General features: G+C 40.8%; 2 protein-coding genes and 1 long non-coding RNA gene across 3 annotated transcripts; 1 reads left to right on the plus strand and 2 right to left on the minus strand.

Moving 5' to 3' along the window:
* Positions 1 to 15: 15 nt before the first annotated feature.
* On the minus strand, positions 16 to 1,045 carry LOC111252963 (uncharacterized). The gene is made up of 3 exons (XM_022811667.2): positions 700 to 1,045; positions 346 to 435; positions 16 to 155 (listed from the first exon to the last, which is right to left on the minus strand). The coding sequence occupies exons 1-3, from the start codon at positions 1,043 to 1,045 to the stop codon at positions 85 to 87; spliced, it is 507 nt and encodes a 168-aa protein (XP_022667402.1). The 3' UTR covers positions 16 to 84.
* Positions 1,046 to 2,031: 986 nt separating this feature from the next.
* On the plus strand, positions 2,032 to 17,179 carry LOC111252961 (transcription initiation factor IIA subunit 1-like). The gene is made up of 8 exons (XM_022811664.2): positions 2,032 to 2,170; positions 7,613 to 7,809; positions 8,442 to 8,543; positions 12,317 to 12,560; positions 13,631 to 13,749; positions 14,159 to 14,326; positions 14,642 to 14,824; positions 15,227 to 17,179. Exons 1-8 carry the CDS (start codon positions 2,113 to 2,115, stop codon positions 15,383 to 15,385), a joined length of 1,230 nt encoding a protein of 409 aa, XP_022667399.1. The 5' UTR covers positions 2,032 to 2,112; the 3' UTR covers positions 15,386 to 17,179.
* On the minus strand, positions 3,823 to 11,768 carry LOC147754863 (uncharacterized). The gene is made up of 3 exons (XR_015316170.1): positions 11,613 to 11,768; positions 4,535 to 4,612; positions 3,823 to 3,951 (listed from the first exon to the last, which is right to left on the minus strand). It is a non-coding gene; the product is annotated as an uncharacterized LOC147754863 (long non-coding RNA).
* Positions 17,180 to 17,424: the final 245 nt, after the last annotated feature.

Genomic DNA, 17,424 nt, shown 5'->3' on the forward strand with positions numbered 1-17,424 from the left:
GCTATTCTCCACAACCACAGAGCTAAATCAAGGCAACGTTCTCACGTCCGCAGACAGCGCAATACCGACCTTACTGGTGCCCTTCTATTCCGACACCATAACACAGACGTAGCACAGGTAGCAGACGACAATGTTGCATGCTCCAACAACAACATCTGTTGCGGCGCGGCCAGAGCGCGTAAATTCAAAATAGTAGACAACGTCAGTACTTACATACGTACGGTGAGACCAGCGTTGTGCTCGGTGACAGAACAATTTTCAGGCGTCAGTATTTAGCAAGTGCTCAGGGTATGTAGCTAGCGTAATACACCTCTCATATTGCAACGCATTTTAAAAAGAACTAACCTTCACTCCGCGACGCATATGCTTGAAGACGAGTTACTTTTCCTCGGAGCTCTAGCTGTTCCACACTCGTCGCGCTGCTTTTAGTCTTAGCTACACGCAAATGTCAAATCGATTTCATTAGTTCTCAGATTCATCGTTACTAAACGCACTCGGTACCACGCTCGATACGTCAGTACAGTCCCGGCTAGAAATTATAACTCAATAGAAAGTCCTAGCTCGTTTAGTTTCATATTACTGGTACGCCGTATGTCGCGCCGCGTGCATCGAGATGAGATCGGGTAATGCGTACTTCCTGGCTAGCCGGACGCGTCATCTAGCCGCCAAATCGTTCTTACGAGTTGGGTTTCGCCCTACCTTGCCGGTTGCTGTATACGACGACCCCGTCACCAATCACTGACTGGTCCGTTCTGCTGCGTCGAGCCTTCAAAAAATTCATGTTGGTCGAAACGTGGTTACTGTGACGCTGACTCGTCCGGCTGATCCGACTAGCTACCAGCCATCCGTCGACGATTACTGGCGACGCGAGATCCCACAGGTCGCTGCACCAGGTCATCGGTGAAAGACAGGCGAACAGCAAAAACAACAGTCGACAGCCACTGTCGTTGTGGCCAATGTGTCTAGCAAACAAGCAAGCAAGCAAGCGAGCGAGCGAGTGAGTGAGTGAGTGAGTGAGTGAGTGACGGAGTTCAGTCGATTGCATTGTGATGCGTTGCGTCGCGTTGTGTTGTGTTGGGCCGAGTGGAATCGAATCGAGTGCATATAGTAGTAGCAGCAGTAGGCGAGGTCAGCGACGAGATCACGTCTAGATGACCTGGTAGCGACGAATTTCAATCTGGGTGTGTTGCCAACCAGTTAGCCGATTGGCTAGTGAGTCGAAGGACAACAACACACAAAACGACGTTGAATTTCCGTGGGATGCCTATTCGAAACTGTTGATCGTGTGCCGGATGCCATCGGATGTACCGAACGTGTTGACGTGCAGTTGGCATAATTGAATCGATAAACAGTCTCTTCTTCTGTGCAATGCTGTTTGCCTATAGTGTTTTTGCATTTCGTTAGCTGGCCAAGACTAGTGTTGCTACGCTATCACTGGTATTATTATGGTTGCGACAGCAGTTGACTAACTTGTGTTGCAATTGTTGTGAGTTTTCGAAAGAGAGCTCTCGATTTGATTCCATCTCCTCAGAAGGTTCGCTGAATCTGCACATTACAAATACCAGACTGCCAACTTTATATGGCCTCGTGTGTTCTGAACATCTCGCATACTGTTGACGATAACTTGGACAATTAGCTAAGAAAAGGCAGACTCGACCTGAACAAATTCACTACCTGCCGCCGCAGTGCGACAAATCGACTATCAGCATTAACACTGACGGTCACAACGTATGCAACGTGGAAAAGTATCTTGGTATTTTTTTGCGTGGGAATGTGTCGGCGCTAAAGTTTGGTGTAGACTAAGTGAGAACTTGTCTAGTTTAATGCCGACGTCTCTGAACGCTCATACACGTACGAATTCTCTTTAACGTTATTCGTGTAGTGATTTGTTCCTCTGTGCCTATCTACCGTACTACTTCCTCCTAACCTAAAGCAGAGTAGACTCGTGTTCTGTTTAATGAGTGGATTGAACGGAGGGCTCGAGATTCACGCGCCCCCAGAAGAACATCCCGCCTCTCCACAGATTTCGAAGCGCTGCGTTTTTCATGCTAGAAACTATCTCCCAGCAGACAAAAGGAGCACATCATCAACGAAAACAACACAACTGGAGCAATGTCGTCTACAAACGTAGCGCGGATCTACAAAAGTGTGATCGAGGATGTCATCACCGGTAGGTCTATTAAGGTCTTTACTATTGCTTCGTTTACGTGCGAAATGTATTTGCAGTAGATACAGGTTACGTTAATATCTGGCGCATGGTCCAGAATCTAGGTACAGATACACATTACATATATTTTGCAGAACAGATTAATATAACTGAAACTTTGTGCCCTAATAATCAGTATACGGCGAATGGCCATCACAGGGTGACTTCGTTGTGGCTCATATCGACCCGTCTGTTCGGCCGTTCAGATTCACAACGACATTACCAGCAATGCAAGCATAACCACCGCTATGTAACGCCAGAGAGCTCCGGAGTCGACGGTCGGAGTCAGCTGGTGCTTCCCCGGCGGTTATGTTCCTTGTCTTTCGGCGGAGCATGACAACTGACAACATAGCCATCAGATGCTTCGCTTGCAGGTGAAGTCGGCCAAGCAAAAAGACGAGCCACAGTGCAGTTGTTATTTGAACGAGCGTTTGAGTAGCAACTGAACAAACGAACGCTTGGAAATAGGAAGTGGTGACACCCACGTACTGATGCTCCTATATGCCCAACCGACGCACTCCCATGCTGACACATGGACGAAGAGATTTCGTTGATCACAACAAAAAAATGTGTTATCGGCCAGTATATCTGCAATTTTTAACGAGCACCGAACGTCACTCGGTATCACAATCCCATATGACAACACGTAAATAACCAGCGTAGTTCCCATGAGAAAAATCAGTAAAACTAATGGAAAAGGAAACCTCTTAATGGAAATGTTTTTGATTGAAATGCTGCGCCTAGAATATGAACTCTTATTTTTTTAATTTATTTTTTCTTGTGTAAATGTAAATTAAGTAACTGGTTACAACAGAATGACGATGCTGCCCACTAATACTATAATGTTTGCATCTGATGCTAACTTCTAGATAACATGTGAGTAACATTCACAACAGTAACATCGATATAATACTACATGTCAGTGCCATGAACTAAACAGGTCGCGTCTTAAAGGCGTCCCAGTAACCATTCTCCCTCGATGAAACATTTCTGCATGGTTTTTGTCTTTAAAATTTACATTTAGTGCCTGAGTTCTTGTTTCTAGCTGCCCTTTGTTCTGCCGCCGTTTCTTTTTTGTCTAACAAGTCGTCTTTTACAACCTTTAACTACGAAGGGCCTTCCGCCTCGCTGGATTCTTTTTTGCCACCTAGTACTAGCAGTAGCTGTAGTTAAGCCGCATTTTATTTAGGTCCGATTGCGGGCGAGACAGACTAACCTGGTCGGTAATACTGGGAGGAGGACACCCGCAATCGCTCTTATGGAACGGGAAGGCAAAAGTCGGCTGCAGCCGCATGCGTTGCCCATGTTGAATCTGTCGCGTGAGTGCCAATTTTCGCTTCGCATGAATGAGTGCTACGGCCTCTTGGTCTCGGAGTTACACAGCTGCGACGAGTGCTGCCAACGCAGTCGCCCCCTCAGCCCCTACCTGGTACCACTGTAGTTACAAATAGCCCTGTGTGTATAGGCTTCCAATGGTCCGCCGAGAACGCCGCGGTCTATTCTGGCGTGGTCTGCTTTACTTGACTGTGCGAAGCCATAACGTAACTAATCAGGCATTTGTGATATCACAAAAACAATCAATTTTTGTATGATGAGCTGTTCTTTGTCGCATGAGCTCTCTTGTATCTCACTTGCTAGTACAAAAACAATGATGCTTCGCAAGCGTGGTCAAGATAGCCTGACCAAATTACTGCGCAGACAACAATCGTTATAACATCAATGCAGTAGAAGAAAACTGCGGATTTCTGTAAATATGCAGGTAGAAACCGCATACGTTAATGCAGATACTATCCAAGCACACTTAATACATGTCAATATGGTTTCACGATAATATAGCTTGGCGGTTAAGCAAAACCTTCGCTTTCTTTAAAGACTGGCTCGATGGCCCGAACGCCACTACAGCAGAAAAATCACTAGTTAAAAACGCGGGGCGCTCTTTCAATAAACATCGCTTATTTCAAGCGGCAAACGTAGTCGCACCAAATTACGTTTGTTCACGCGTTTCAACGTATCGTCATCTCTCGTTGTTGATTCAGAACATTTCTTGGCCCACTTGAGCCATCTGCAATCATTGCAGCGTATTACACAACTTCTGAGCGTGCTTGGTATAGCAATTTTCGCGCTTTTTAATGTTTATAGACAAAAATCAACATATTTCAACTGGATAACAAAGTCATTTTGCAAGCGGCCACACGCCTGAGTAACATGTGTCAGTGGCTTGGTTTTTTTTGCTCTATATTTTGTTTCAGCATAGACAATAACCAACAATGCTCCCAAGAATCTAAATATTAGTAACAGACTACACATATATTACTCACAGCTGTTTACCTTGTTATGCCGAGGGCTTTCCTCCTATGCCTTGTATTATATAAATTGAACAAGTTCAGGCGTTGTTTAATCCGTGAACTGTAAGAACGTATAACACATGATTATCATCGACGTCACTGATTTCACCAGGCAATAGAACACGGTTTTTGAGAGCCTTGAAGTTTAAGTAATTTTTGAAGGACAGCAAACGAAATCGAAAAAGGACGTACTGGCCCGAGAAACACAAGCTTTTAATAAGAGCCGATATCCGACAGAGTTCCAATTATTATTGCAAGCAGAAAAATAACTAATTTTTGTTAACTGTTTTTAGTTGAACCTAACCTCGGTCGTCGCCGCATCGTCCGAATTTTGACTCATTAAGCATAGACAATTGAAGTTCAGTTCGTGAAGTTGGCATGTAGTAATTCAGTTCTATACTAAGTTTTGATCCACTTCTCACTTTTTTGCCTGTAGCTCAACTTTTCGTAGGTGAATAACTGCCTGAACATGAGCTCCTTTCATACTCGATAAAAAAAATCCATAAATGTATAGTACTGCGTCAGTGGACCGTTAAATCAACACCCACGTCGCTTTTGCATTAAACTCGGCCAGCATTTTTCAGAAGTAGATCGCTATTACAATAATATTACTCAACAAATAAAATGTTCGCTTCCGGCATCCAGCTAATGAGCCTGTTGCTAAGGGAACAACAATAATTAACACCAATGTGAGTAATCTTCATTGAGACCTTTGATTCGTTCGTAGAGTAAACGGATTAGTTACTTTTGTCGAGTTTCGTATAATACAGTACATCACTGGGTGTATCTGACGCCTAAGTTGTACTGAAGCAACATCGGTACAATGCCATGCACCCCCAGTACAACCAGGCAAGCACGAAGTAAAACTAGAAATTCTTGGTTTCCGAGGAATAGTTGCCTAACCCACTGCAATCATATGACCTAATTACCTAAATTCCGGTGTTTTTCGCAACGTCACGCAAGGCGTTTGTTAGGCGTACCCCCAATCAGCCAGCTATCTACTCGACCGGTCGTGTCACCTATGTACATAATACGACCGTAGTTTTGACCGTCTCTTCCCGAGAAACTTATTAAACGACGATTTGTTTGGAAATTCCGTCCAGTCACGAAGTATAGATTGGTCAGCTGAGATTTCAACTTGACTGTCTACATTATTTCTACGAGCAACAAGAAAGCGTGAAAGACAATGGTATTATCTCCTGTCCTTGTATGATTAAGGCGTGCAGCATGTGGCCAATTTTTAGCCAGTTAAAATCGGTTACGGTCAGTCAAATTAACCTTAATTAACAAGGATGTTTATCCACTGCGATTTACCGTGCGGTATCCATGTGAGTTGTACAATAGTATTGTACTTATATATAATGCCTGCCAACTAAGGCGCTTTGAGGTAATAGTGACACGATTTTCTGCAGGACAAGTGTAGAATAGGTACTCGGCTGATCGCTCAAATTTGGTACTAATTTTTAGTTATCCGGTAGCTAGTATCATTTAGACGTATGTTAAGGTCAGATCTTCACGCTTTCTATCCACCTACATTCCCACCGCAATGCGTTCTCGCACTGGTCTCTCTGGAAGGTTTCAAAGAGATGTCAAAAATGTATATGTTATAAATTAGCGGTGACCATGTAAACAGCTGCTCAGTAGATCCATTTCAATGACGTATATTTCATAGCTGTCTTTTTTGTACAGGTTTTGAGTTTGACATATTACCATAATGTGTGAGTAGTGCTATAACATGTATGCTTAACCCATTTCAGTTTTGCCACTGACGGAACGGTCTGATCAGGCGGTAGAAATCGACAGTTTTTTTCCGAACTGTTTGCCAAGCGGGTTTTCCATATTCTACTCGATATTATTAGGACAGCTGAAAACAGATTGAAGATCCGCCTTAGCAGGAGCATTTCCAAATTGCTGTAGTTTGGGGGTTGTTTGAATAGTGTTTGGATAGGAATTTTAGAATATGCCTTCTCCTTGGTTTTAACGAAAACTTAATTCCCAACGATTAACAACAAACGGAGTTACGGCTTTGGCTTTTTGTGAGCCGCGACATTCCTTACCGGTCTTTATTTCTACCGTGCTTTATTATCCTTTAGTTCAAGCCGTTCCCTACCTTACCATAACCCGTGGCTGTAAATTCTCTGTGCTTCTAATTTCCCTGAGGGCCTGAAGAATAGAAGATATAAGACCAAAATGATCGTGAAGAAGTCACATCAAACGAATTGGCTGAAGTGTTTGCTTTTGCCTAAAACTTCGCGAACGTCAGTAATTAGCAATATGAACTACTTATTATGAGCAGGATTAATTTGCCGAATCAATAAATGGAACTCCGTTTGTGGTTCGTTTTGAGTTTGTGTTGAAAACCCTATTACAGCAAGACATATCTTGATTCGGATATTACTATAAAATGCAAGAGCATCAATGTTTTAAGGCGGGTAACGCAAAGTGCTATGATTGCATTGAGTGCCATGATTGCATATGAGTGCACTATCCATCTAATCTCGGTTTTTCAACACGTGCTACAGTACCTTTTTGAACCGATAATTACGTGCATTATTATTATATTCACTCAGCAATTAAATAAGCTACTAACAGTTTCTACATACTCAACTGCCTTTGAATTACCGAACTAGTCTTTTCAGTAACTTCAGTAGATATGACATTCTTACTGTTTCAAAGCTATGTATGCTCCGGTATGTTCTTTGATATATAACAACCCATCACGCATTAAACTATATTTGATCCCAGCCAACGTCAACATTTCATATTCTTCGAAGTGACCGTAAAACGTTACTAACTCAGTCGACTGAGCCCGAACTGAGGACTGGGTGAACTAACAAACTATTAAGATCCATAAACCGAAAAAAACCCCAAGGGAAATCATCGCCCTATATCCGTTTGATTGACATTCCTCTTGTAACAACAAGGCATCGCGTGCGGTACTGTAGCGTAGTATAGGCGCTGTTTTATATATATATATATATATATATAAAAAAAGAAGCCGACACCGCCACCTGTACCATTTAATAATTCAATCAATATATGTCTTCATTTAATATTTCAGGTGTAAAAGATGCTTTTCTTGATGAGGGAGTAGACGAGCAGGTCTTGCAAGAGCTTAAGCAGCTATGGGAAAAGAAGCTAACGGAAAGCAAAGCCATTGAGCCTGTCGAACCCCCAGTGCCACTTGTTAAGGTTAACACAACGTCCGCCCCGGCAGCAGCTAAGCAACTCATTAGCAAATCGATAGGAGTAAGCAAAGTAAGGACATCAACCTGATATTTTTTCGTTTTGAACAGTTTAACTTTTTTTTGTAATTTCACTACGTCGTGAGTTTCCTCCGAATTCTTGTCCTAAGCTATTATATATGCGCCTACCAATACGCCCACAGATTGTGTCGTCATCTTGCTAATTTAGTTCGCACTCATACGGTGTCAAGATATTTAGGCGTAGAAGCACTTTGCCCAGTGCTTGATATCAGTACGGAGCTCAGCCTGTTCTCTAGACGACAAAGTGAATTTAGTAAATTGAGCAAGATATATAATGTTCTAACCTGTATAACGGTCATGTAAGGTGCCCTGAGCGGTCTATTCAGTTGCATATTGCAATAAGAGTATTTGGTTTACGTTAGGTCTCAAGTCATAGTGACTTTTATAAATCGAGTTATTCTCTATGCCAAATATTCAACGTCACTTAAACGGGGATTCACTGCCTGCTGTGCAGAGGAAGCTCGCATAAAATGCTGGAAAGCATGGATATAATCACATTTCGTCGACAATGTTAGCTCATATGCCGAGTTGTAGACGGAAAAAATAAGTGAAAATGTAATCGTAATGAAACATAGGCAAGCAACAGTTGTTACGCTAACGAACGCATTTCCCTTCATCCATTAGGTAGCAGCAAGCACGCCAAAGGCGGAACCCGGGGTGCTTCAGCCAATCACAGTTCAACGGAATCCTCCACCGGTCACGACCGAACAATTCGCCTTCCCACAGGTATACTAACACACGAGTTATCGATTTCAATTAAAACGAAATCGTAGTCTTCGATGTCTTTCTTGCTATAAACGCACGCCAGTGTCTTACAGGTAGTCACCACACGCCGCTTAGTCAGGTTTTGTATCCGTAGGGATTCGCTGTGTTAGAGTCCCCCTAATGTACTTCAGTGTGCAATACGAATTCAGTCACTGCAGTCAAATGCCAGTTCGTGACACTCAACGCACGGAATCGGTTTGCCACGTTAGGATCAAATCCTTATTGAAACGGTTTGTGGCAAAAATTTCACACAACCCTTTAAACTGCTTTCTTCACAGTGTTAAACGTATATCAATGACTGATATAAATTTTGAAGCAAAACTCTTTTCGTCTTTAATTTCTTTTATACAGCGTGATTTAATAAAAGCGCTAACTATAGAGTTAAACTTGAGTTTGTCCGATCTTACGCTTTGATCAGTGATTACTCGGGGTCAATTAGAATACGTACACGCATTTCCGTTTGTGTTCCGACAAATATCCAACATTCGATGTTACCAATAACAGTGTATATGCAGAGATGTCGATTTATTGATATGTTAGCACAACATGCAGATCAGACTAAATATTGAAAGCTTTATTATCACTATATATATATGATATTATATATTTATTTTTTTCTATATATATATATTATTATTTATATATTATATATTATAAATATATTATATTATAAATATTGAAATATTTATGCACTTCAACAATGAGGGTGCCCCGTCAACATCCGGCAACTCAATATTTTGGAGCTACTGTTCAAAAAGCTGTGATCCTTACGGCAGCAAATAGTAGCATGCAATCTTATTAGTGTCAGATGTAAAATTATAGTTTCCTCTGCTCTCTGGGTTTACAGTTTCCTCTCTGGATTCTCATTAAATTCGCTAAAATAAGTTTTGATTCTCAGTAGCATTAGCACATTGTTCTATAGCTACAAAAAAAGTTCAACGATCTACTTATCTTTTTCGCATGACGACTTGTATACTCTTTTTGTCTAAAGCTTTTGTTGCCCTCGTGATGTTGATTGTGGTGCAAAAAGTTCATCGTCGATCTTGACCCACGATCCTAATGGTTAAGTACATAACGCATGAATCAGTGATATTTTATTTACCCCCAGAACAGAGATATCCTTCGCGCGGCACTGAGCCAGCGGTGATTGATTTCAAAATCATGCTCTATTTACATAGTTATAGAAGCGAAACCGTATTTAACTGGAAATCTAATACTTATTGAGTAATGCGTGAAAAGCGGTGATTGTCGTCAATCTAGGGGGTGCGCTCTGGCAATGTGGTCGTTACTTGCATATATAATATTAATATTTATTTAAAAATAAATATTTATTTAATATTTATTTTAAATATTAAATAGTTAGTTGAAGTTTCGTCCTAATTTTTCAAGTAAATATAATTTGAAAAGTTAGGACGAAGAAGTTAAACGCACCTTTATCGTTTTACTTAGAAATTAAGGAAAGAAAAAGCGGTTTACGACCGAAATCAAATCTGTAACCAAGCAGGTGCCACTATATAATACTAAATAAAACAATATTTGCACGATGAATGAAAAAGATAACATCTTTTTAATTCGATGCGACGAGACAGACGTATTAGTCCAATGTATACCGAACACCCTAGATAGTAAACATACAAAAATACCGACGAGACAAGTCACTGGTTTCGATTTCATTGTGAAATTACCAATTCACGGCATTTTATTTTACGTGCTTGAACTCCATTCCTATCGTGCGACCATGCATTTTTTTAACTGCGTACAGCGCCATTTGCTTCAGAATGAGGAGTTTATTAAACTGCAAACTCAGCTACGGTAGAGCCATTAACGGTCAACTTGCTTCTACAAATGTTCCAAACAGCCCCAACTTGTGAATTCGGCCAGCGTTATGATTGTTACAGATTTCTAAGATAGTGCAATTTGATAATACCATTTTCGCCTATCGTATTTATTTTTGCTCGTATATCTCTGTCATGTTCTAAAGTAACACGAGGTCCTATATACGTTCGTACATAACGTTCGGTTTCATTTGGGGCTTCTTCGAGTGTTGGATGAGTTTTTTTTCGAACGGGTCAAAAATAATAGCGACACTATCTTTTTCGTTATTTTGCCGGTGTACTTTTACATACCACACGAAAACGCCGCCTGTTTCGTCTATAAATTATGTGTCAGTTCAGGCTCTAAAGATCGATGTCTTACTCTTTAGACGCCTGTACTATTTGGTCTTCTGCCTGGATGAGAAAGCTAAATAGTCCGATGTTTTCGTGGCCTTTAAGACCACGTAACAGTTGCTTGCTCAAAACAGAATCGAATCCCGAATTGTATATGTTCAATATACTAGGCAGACAATGCTCTAACGACGCTAACTTTGAAATGTCCTTGTGCCTCGAAGCCGTTTTATGGGTTCCAAAAATCAATATTTGAATCTCACTGCCGGTCGTCGATATCTAACGTTTGCTGTTAAATTGAGACTGATAAGCATGGTAGCATTTTGAAATGCGAAGCTCAGATCGTTTTTTTTTAAAACTGATCGTCACTCAGCACACGTGAAAATAGGCGTTCCTGTTGCCACACTGTGTCCGACTTATCACTTTACCCTTGAGTGCGCGACGCAGCTTCGTTCAATATTGGAACCGTTAACCAACTTATTGGCTATTTTGGCTCAAGTTTAACAATTATAGATCAAGAATAATAACTGAGAGGTTGGTGCTTGAATTCAACTTGATAGTCAAATTGATCTACCTATGAATTGGCTGTTAATTAGCATTGCTCGCCTAAAAGAACATTCGTAAGCCGATAAAATAAGCTGAAGATTTCGCAGCAGTGTGATGATATTTCAGCTGATGATCCAATCAAACTCATACGTGGTCAGTTAGTAGGCCAGCGTTAAAAATTTTAATATTCACAATTTCTACTCTGCACCTGTATAGCAATTGCGTCTTGAACGAAACGACTTATGTAATGTCGAATGGTTGGTTCTACCACACTTGTTGTCACTGGGCAGACTCTTAACAGAGGTTTTTTTCAACTGACCTTTCTCGTAAAGATGTCCCAGTCTTCCGTTATCTTCACAATGAACGACTACGTACACATCAAATGCTCGTCGATTATCAAAGTTGTTTTGATAAAGGAAAGCCCCGGCAAAAAAAGCAGCAAAATACGTAGTAATCACACATCCAACAGCGTGCATTTGGCAACGGCGACTGACGTTAAATGAGCAGTTCGTGCTTCGTTGCTTTTTAGACAAATAGGTGCAAACACTGTGCCAGCTTGTCCTTCGAATTTGAGGTAGCTCCAACCTTTGCCGAAGGTTTTCGACCTCTTTTTGATCAAACTAATTGTAGCGAAAATTATGCGCTTGTTGATGATTTCATCTTAAACAAAATATAAGTGAATGCACTGCGTATCAGATGTGTCGTCCATTAAAAGCTGTGACTGCTCAGATGTACATCTGAAATGTTTCTCATTATCAATATAACGAAATGTATAGTTCTGGAAGTTGCGTACATCTTATACTGAACGTACTTTATGACTCTTGGCTATGCCTGGCGAGCACATTACATTAGTAATCTGCGAAAAAGAAATAACGGAAAAACCGTTAACAAAAATAATAAATTCGTTTTGGTCACAAACCGTGTTGATCTACATTATGCCCCCAACACACATTGAATATCTTCTAACCTGATTATCTTTTCCTCTGTGTTTCCTTACGTTTTTAAATAATGATTATTTGGCAGATGATTCAGTCAGCTCCGGTGGTCAACCCTCAGATAATTCATTACTCCGGCGCGGGTGTCAATGTGGGTGGAGCTGTCGGTTCGATGGCAGCCCCCCAAACGGTAGCAAATGTCGGAGGCGTTACCGGCCCAATTACGATACGGATGCCAACTGCATCTACAGCAGGGGCAACATTGCCCTTAGCGTCCACCACAGGCGCGATCACTCTCACTCCAGAGATGACCGCACAGCTTCTGAATTCAAGTATGTAACTCTATTTTGTTTTTGTCCTTCTGATATTAATACCTATATGGAAGTGATAGTAGTCTGATATAATGTAGTCTCATATGTTTGTACAATTATGTAATTGTAATCAGGTTTTTTCTGTTTTTTATGTGAATGTGCACTCAGTTGTGTCGAACCTATTGATCTGGTACTAACCGATATACTGTTAAGGGTACTTTCCTTGCTTATAAGACACTTCAATCAAAAAATGCTGAAGTTTGCACCCTTCTAAGAAAAAGTTCTCCATATGCCCGTTATCATCATTAATTTTTTTCTATCATTATTATTATTGTCATTATACAATGTGAGGTTTCTCCCATCTTGCTGAGATGGGCTTTGCTGAGATTTACCTTTGAGATTGCTGAGATTTACTTGGTTTATTCCCCCCCCCCGGGGGGGGGGGGGGGAATAAACCAAGTACTTGCTAAAGAACTTCTAAAAAAAGCACGCTTATATAGATTAAAGAAATGTAATCACATGTCATTAGTTGTTGGTTTCCAAGTGCTATTGTTTTTCTATAAATACCTTCTCCAAGCTTTTTGATATGATTAGGCTTTTCTCATGTTCGATATCATGTTCTTTTTTACCTAAATTTAGAAAATAAAAAAGATAAAGACAATTACTTTATTGCAAAAATACAATCATTTTCATGAACTTGTATATGATATTGCCGTAGGCTTTTGATCTTGTAGTTTTGCCACAACGAGTTTGATACCGAAACTACGTCAGCATGCGTGTGTGTCTGCATGTCTGTGTAGGGGCTTATTACACAATGCAGAAGACAAAGCTTGCAACTGTTCGTTACGAAAACAGCAGTGGTCAGAAGGAATGGGTAATGGATTAATAGGGCATAGCAATGCAAGCACCGCCAGTTCTTTGCTAAATCGCCGGTTGACCCGTATAGGTACTACATAGCTTACGTAAGCTCGAAATAGATCAATCTGGTCTTTGGTGATACGCTGGAAGCCAGTGCCCCATTCGTTTTTCTCACTTTGCGCTACCTCAGCGGTAATAACAGTGATGAATGCTAACAACGCTTGTTTATGCAGGTAATAATGCGCTCAGCTCAGCACAAATGCAGGCGATCCATAATGTCATGCTTACCCGTCAACAGATCGCGCGGTCTACCGGACAAGCGCAGTACACCATCACGGTTCCAATGCAACAGGTAACGTGATTCCCGTTTATAGTAGTTTAAGGCCATTTCAGCCTAAATAATGTTTCAGATGCTGGGACGGAGAAGGATAGTCCGAGTTACAAAAAGGGAACATACGTAGCATTCTTGTCCGCATTCATTTAGAAAAAGCATATTGAAGTGATGTAATGTTTCGTTTGAATAGGGTGTATTTGTTTGTTTTGCAGTGGTCTTACTAATAACCTATTAATTACCACACTGTTTTATGTTCAATCGTACTAAAAACGGCTTGAATTATTTTACACTTTTCCGCATACCGTCAGATGAAAACTTCTGCATACTCCGTGACATTAAATGTGATCTCATAGAGAAATAAACTGCTCGTTAATTCATTGAATTTATTGTGAATGATATCTTGTTTGTCATATTGCTTCTCTTAAAGATGGCAGGTGCTGGCGGACCGGTTACAGCAGGCCCCGTAACGCAAATGGCTGTCGCTGGCGGTGCTCTAGGAACGCCGGTAACGTTGGCTACAGCTCAACAATTGCAACAGCAGATGGCCAACCAGCAACAGGTGGCCGGTGCGACGCAGCAGTTGCGGTTAGGTCGAGTACGTAATGTTTATACATTCTACGGGATGAATCAAATGCTGTTCGTACACTTCTCTAGTATGTCCAATTAAATAGTGATCGATTCAGAGAACTTCGCCAATCATAGCTATTTGATTACAACATAAAAGCATATAAAAGATATGCAGGACTTTTTTTCTCTTAAAATTCTTCTATTCAGAAAAAAATGCAAGCACACCAGTGCCAGCAGGTCTTTGAAGATGTGGGCCTTTAATGGTATCGCGTAAGTAAAGCACAATAAAAATCCAAAGAACAACAAACATGTGAATGTGTCTCATTTCTGCATTACCATATAGCTTCCGGGTCAGACGGACGGAGCGATGATAGACAGCTCGGACTCGAGTGATTCGTCTGAGGACGAGCGACTGGGAGCCGAAGAAGACGATAGGGATGAGCTTGATGATGAAGACGATGATCGAGCCGAACACGAAGTCGATGAGGAGCCCCTTAATTCGGCAGATGATGTCAGCGACGAAGAGGTAAGTGGCAGGGAAATAATTATTTTGTACATCTTCACATGCTCTTTGAGTACAGAAATAATTATTTTACAACATTACGTGTATAAAATTGTTACTCAACCGGATCGTGCTATTGATGCACTAGTTGTTTACAAGTAACAAATAGACGTCAAATAACTGTTATCTATACTTGTATCATGAAGTAAATCAGTATGGATAAAGTTTTTAAGTACCTGATAAAAGCTGCCTTTATATAAGTATAAAGTACAAGTAAGTAGACATCAAACATTTTGATCTATTCCGAAGGTTCATTAGATTTACGAAAAAAAAATATTTAATTGCGTGCGCTGGATAACAAAAACATAAAAGCGTAAATTAGCTTCTTCTATAATATTGGGTTTATTTCAATTGCCATATTCACAGGTTTCAGAAGTACAGGAAATTGATAACGTCGTCGTCTGCCAGTACGACAAGATATCACGCAGCCGCAATCGATGGAAGTTTAACCTCAAGGATGGAATTATGAATATTCAAGGCCGAGATTATGTCTTCCAAAAGTCAGTTGGAGATGCCGAGTGGTAAATGAATTCAGTGCGGGCATCTATTTGTATTCACCTCTTGAAGTTGTTTCTTCCGTCGGAGCTAGGCTTTGAGTGGCGATCATTGAATTATACGGTAGCGAGCTGGCCGATCCATGGTTTCATCAGTTTTCTTGAGATCTGACATACTTATGCGTCCGGAATTAGCAATGACGCACGAGGATAAGCCACTCATGGGTCGGGAACAATATCAAAGCACAAATGTGCAGTTATGGCGGAGAGGTCGCTTGTGTAGGAAGCCTCATATTGATCATATGTTATGTAGACGGGAATGAGACAAAAGCAGGATAATGTGGCATAGAATTCGTGCGAATGAGACGTGTATCAAGAATATCCTGAAACACATTTTCATGGTAAAACAAGCACGTAATCACGGCAGGGCTTGGTTGCGAACAAAAGCAATGTTAGGATAAAGCTCGTAGGGCCTATGAAGATCATGAGACATTTTACGAATATGACAGGGTTGGATGATCAAAAACTACATCTGTAAAAGAAAAAAAATTGCAAATCTTTTCCGTAGCTCTTCTTGGTTCCTGTTGACTGGTCCTATACCAACACTATTAAGCAAACTCCTTCATTATTCCGCCGTCAAATCGTTGCTCCATTTGATTAGAGGAGGATCGCAGCGTACGACCATATATACATTGCATGCCGATCCTTCTAATATCAACTACAGGCAAGAAAAACGTGTCTGGAGAAAAGTATTCGGCATGTAAGTACAGGTAGCTATATCTCAATGCTAAAAACGAGTATGGAAAAGACATTCACAATAATAATATGACAGAATAATCAAAGGGTAGGAAAAAAAAGTGACCAACATAGAATGACTCGTTAGCGATAGGCTTTGCTGGGTATTTTTTCTGCGTGGCCATCTCACACAAATTACGAATTCTATAGCAACAACAGAAACGAGACGAATAATGGAAAGAAGTTTAATTAGAGCTAAGTGACTGCAATGAAGCGTTTTGTGTCTAGTTTCACTGATTTTGTTGTGACAATGATCATGATTCGCTTATCATTCGCCATTTGCTAAATTCAATAGGGCAAGGAAACCGACATCGCCAACGTAGTTGGCGACAAATGGCGAAAAAAACATGTCGAAAGTGTTTCGCTATCATGATGTCGGCTACACAAATGTAGCTTTGTACCATAGAATGCCGCGGAATTGACGGTATGAGGAGTACTAATGAGGTCAAAAGTCAAAAAGGGTTGGGTGTGCTTTGGTACGATGTGGGTGAGCAAGCTGCTGAGAACGTTACGTTTTTCTCAAGCAGTTTATCCAATGCTCAAAGGATATATATCTATGGTTGATGAACATCCAAGAGAATTTTAATTTCCATTTTTAATTACCTATAATATCGATGAGACATTTAGAAGAAGTATAGCTTAATGGACGCGTCAACAATATGCGTAATAAGTCGAGATCATTTTCTCAAGATTCCCTTCTTGCATTCGATTCTGGCGCAGCAGCACTATGGGATAGGGATATAGAGGTGCTAGCCATCTGTGGACTACCTACGTATCCTATTTGGAGCGCGCTTTCGTAAGCTTTCATCTATGTCTATTCCTACGGTCTGTATCATTAGAAAAAAAGACCTCGATCGCCTCTGTAATACTGAAGTGATGAACACACGTCTAACAATTTGCAAATTGATCAGGGGGTTAGATACACCGATCAAGCACTTGCCGAAGACGAAAGATGTTCGTATACATATATATATATATATATATATCGAAACAAATATATCCTGCTAAATACAAATATTATGTACGTTTTCGAGTGCGTGTGCTGAAAAATGGAACAAATGTCAAAAAATAGGGAAATCTTCACTAAGCCCGAATAGCAAGGACTCACTGAAGGTGAATCTGAGGTAACATTTATTGTTACTGTCAACATTTCTTGCCTTGGCTCATTCGTCAGCACAGAAGGAAAGAGGGTTCTTTAGTAGGGAGCGGCGACGACACGTACGAAGGAACAACGGAAGAGATGGCATGTTTGAAGCGCATGTTCTTCAGTAATGA

The sequence above is a fragment of the Varroa destructor genome, unplaced genomic scaffold, assembly GCF_002443255.2.
Source record: "Varroa destructor unplaced genomic scaffold, Vdes_3.0 BEIS01000006.1, whole genome shotgun sequence".
In the NCBI taxonomy this organism is placed as follows: Eukaryota; Metazoa; Arthropoda; class Arachnida; order Mesostigmata; family Varroidae; genus Varroa; species Varroa destructor.

Coding starts and splice junctions, on each gene's coding strand:
- LOC111252963 (XM_022811667.2), bottom strand. CDS start 1,045: ATGCAATCGACTGAACTCCGTCACTCACTCACTCACTCACTCACTCAC. Junction 436..699: donor CGTATACAGCAACCGGCAAG/GTAGGGCGAAAC, acceptor ATTTGCGTGTAG/CTAAGACTAAAAGCAGCGCG. Junction 156..345: donor ATATGCGTCGCGGAGTGAAG/GTTAGTTCTTTT, acceptor GCGCCGCAACAG/ATGTTGTTGTTGGAGCATGC.
- LOC111252961 (XM_022811664.2), top strand. CDS start 2,113: ATGTCGTCTACAAACGTAGCGCGGATCTACAAAAGTGTGATCGAGGAT. Junction 7,810..8,441: donor AATCGATAGGAGTAAGCAAA/GTAAGGACATCA, acceptor TTCATCCATTAG/GTAGCAGCAAGCACGCCAAA. Junction 12,561..13,630: donor CGCACAGCTTCTGAATTCAA/GTATGTAACTCT, acceptor TTGTTTATGCAG/GTAATAATGCGCTCAGCTCA.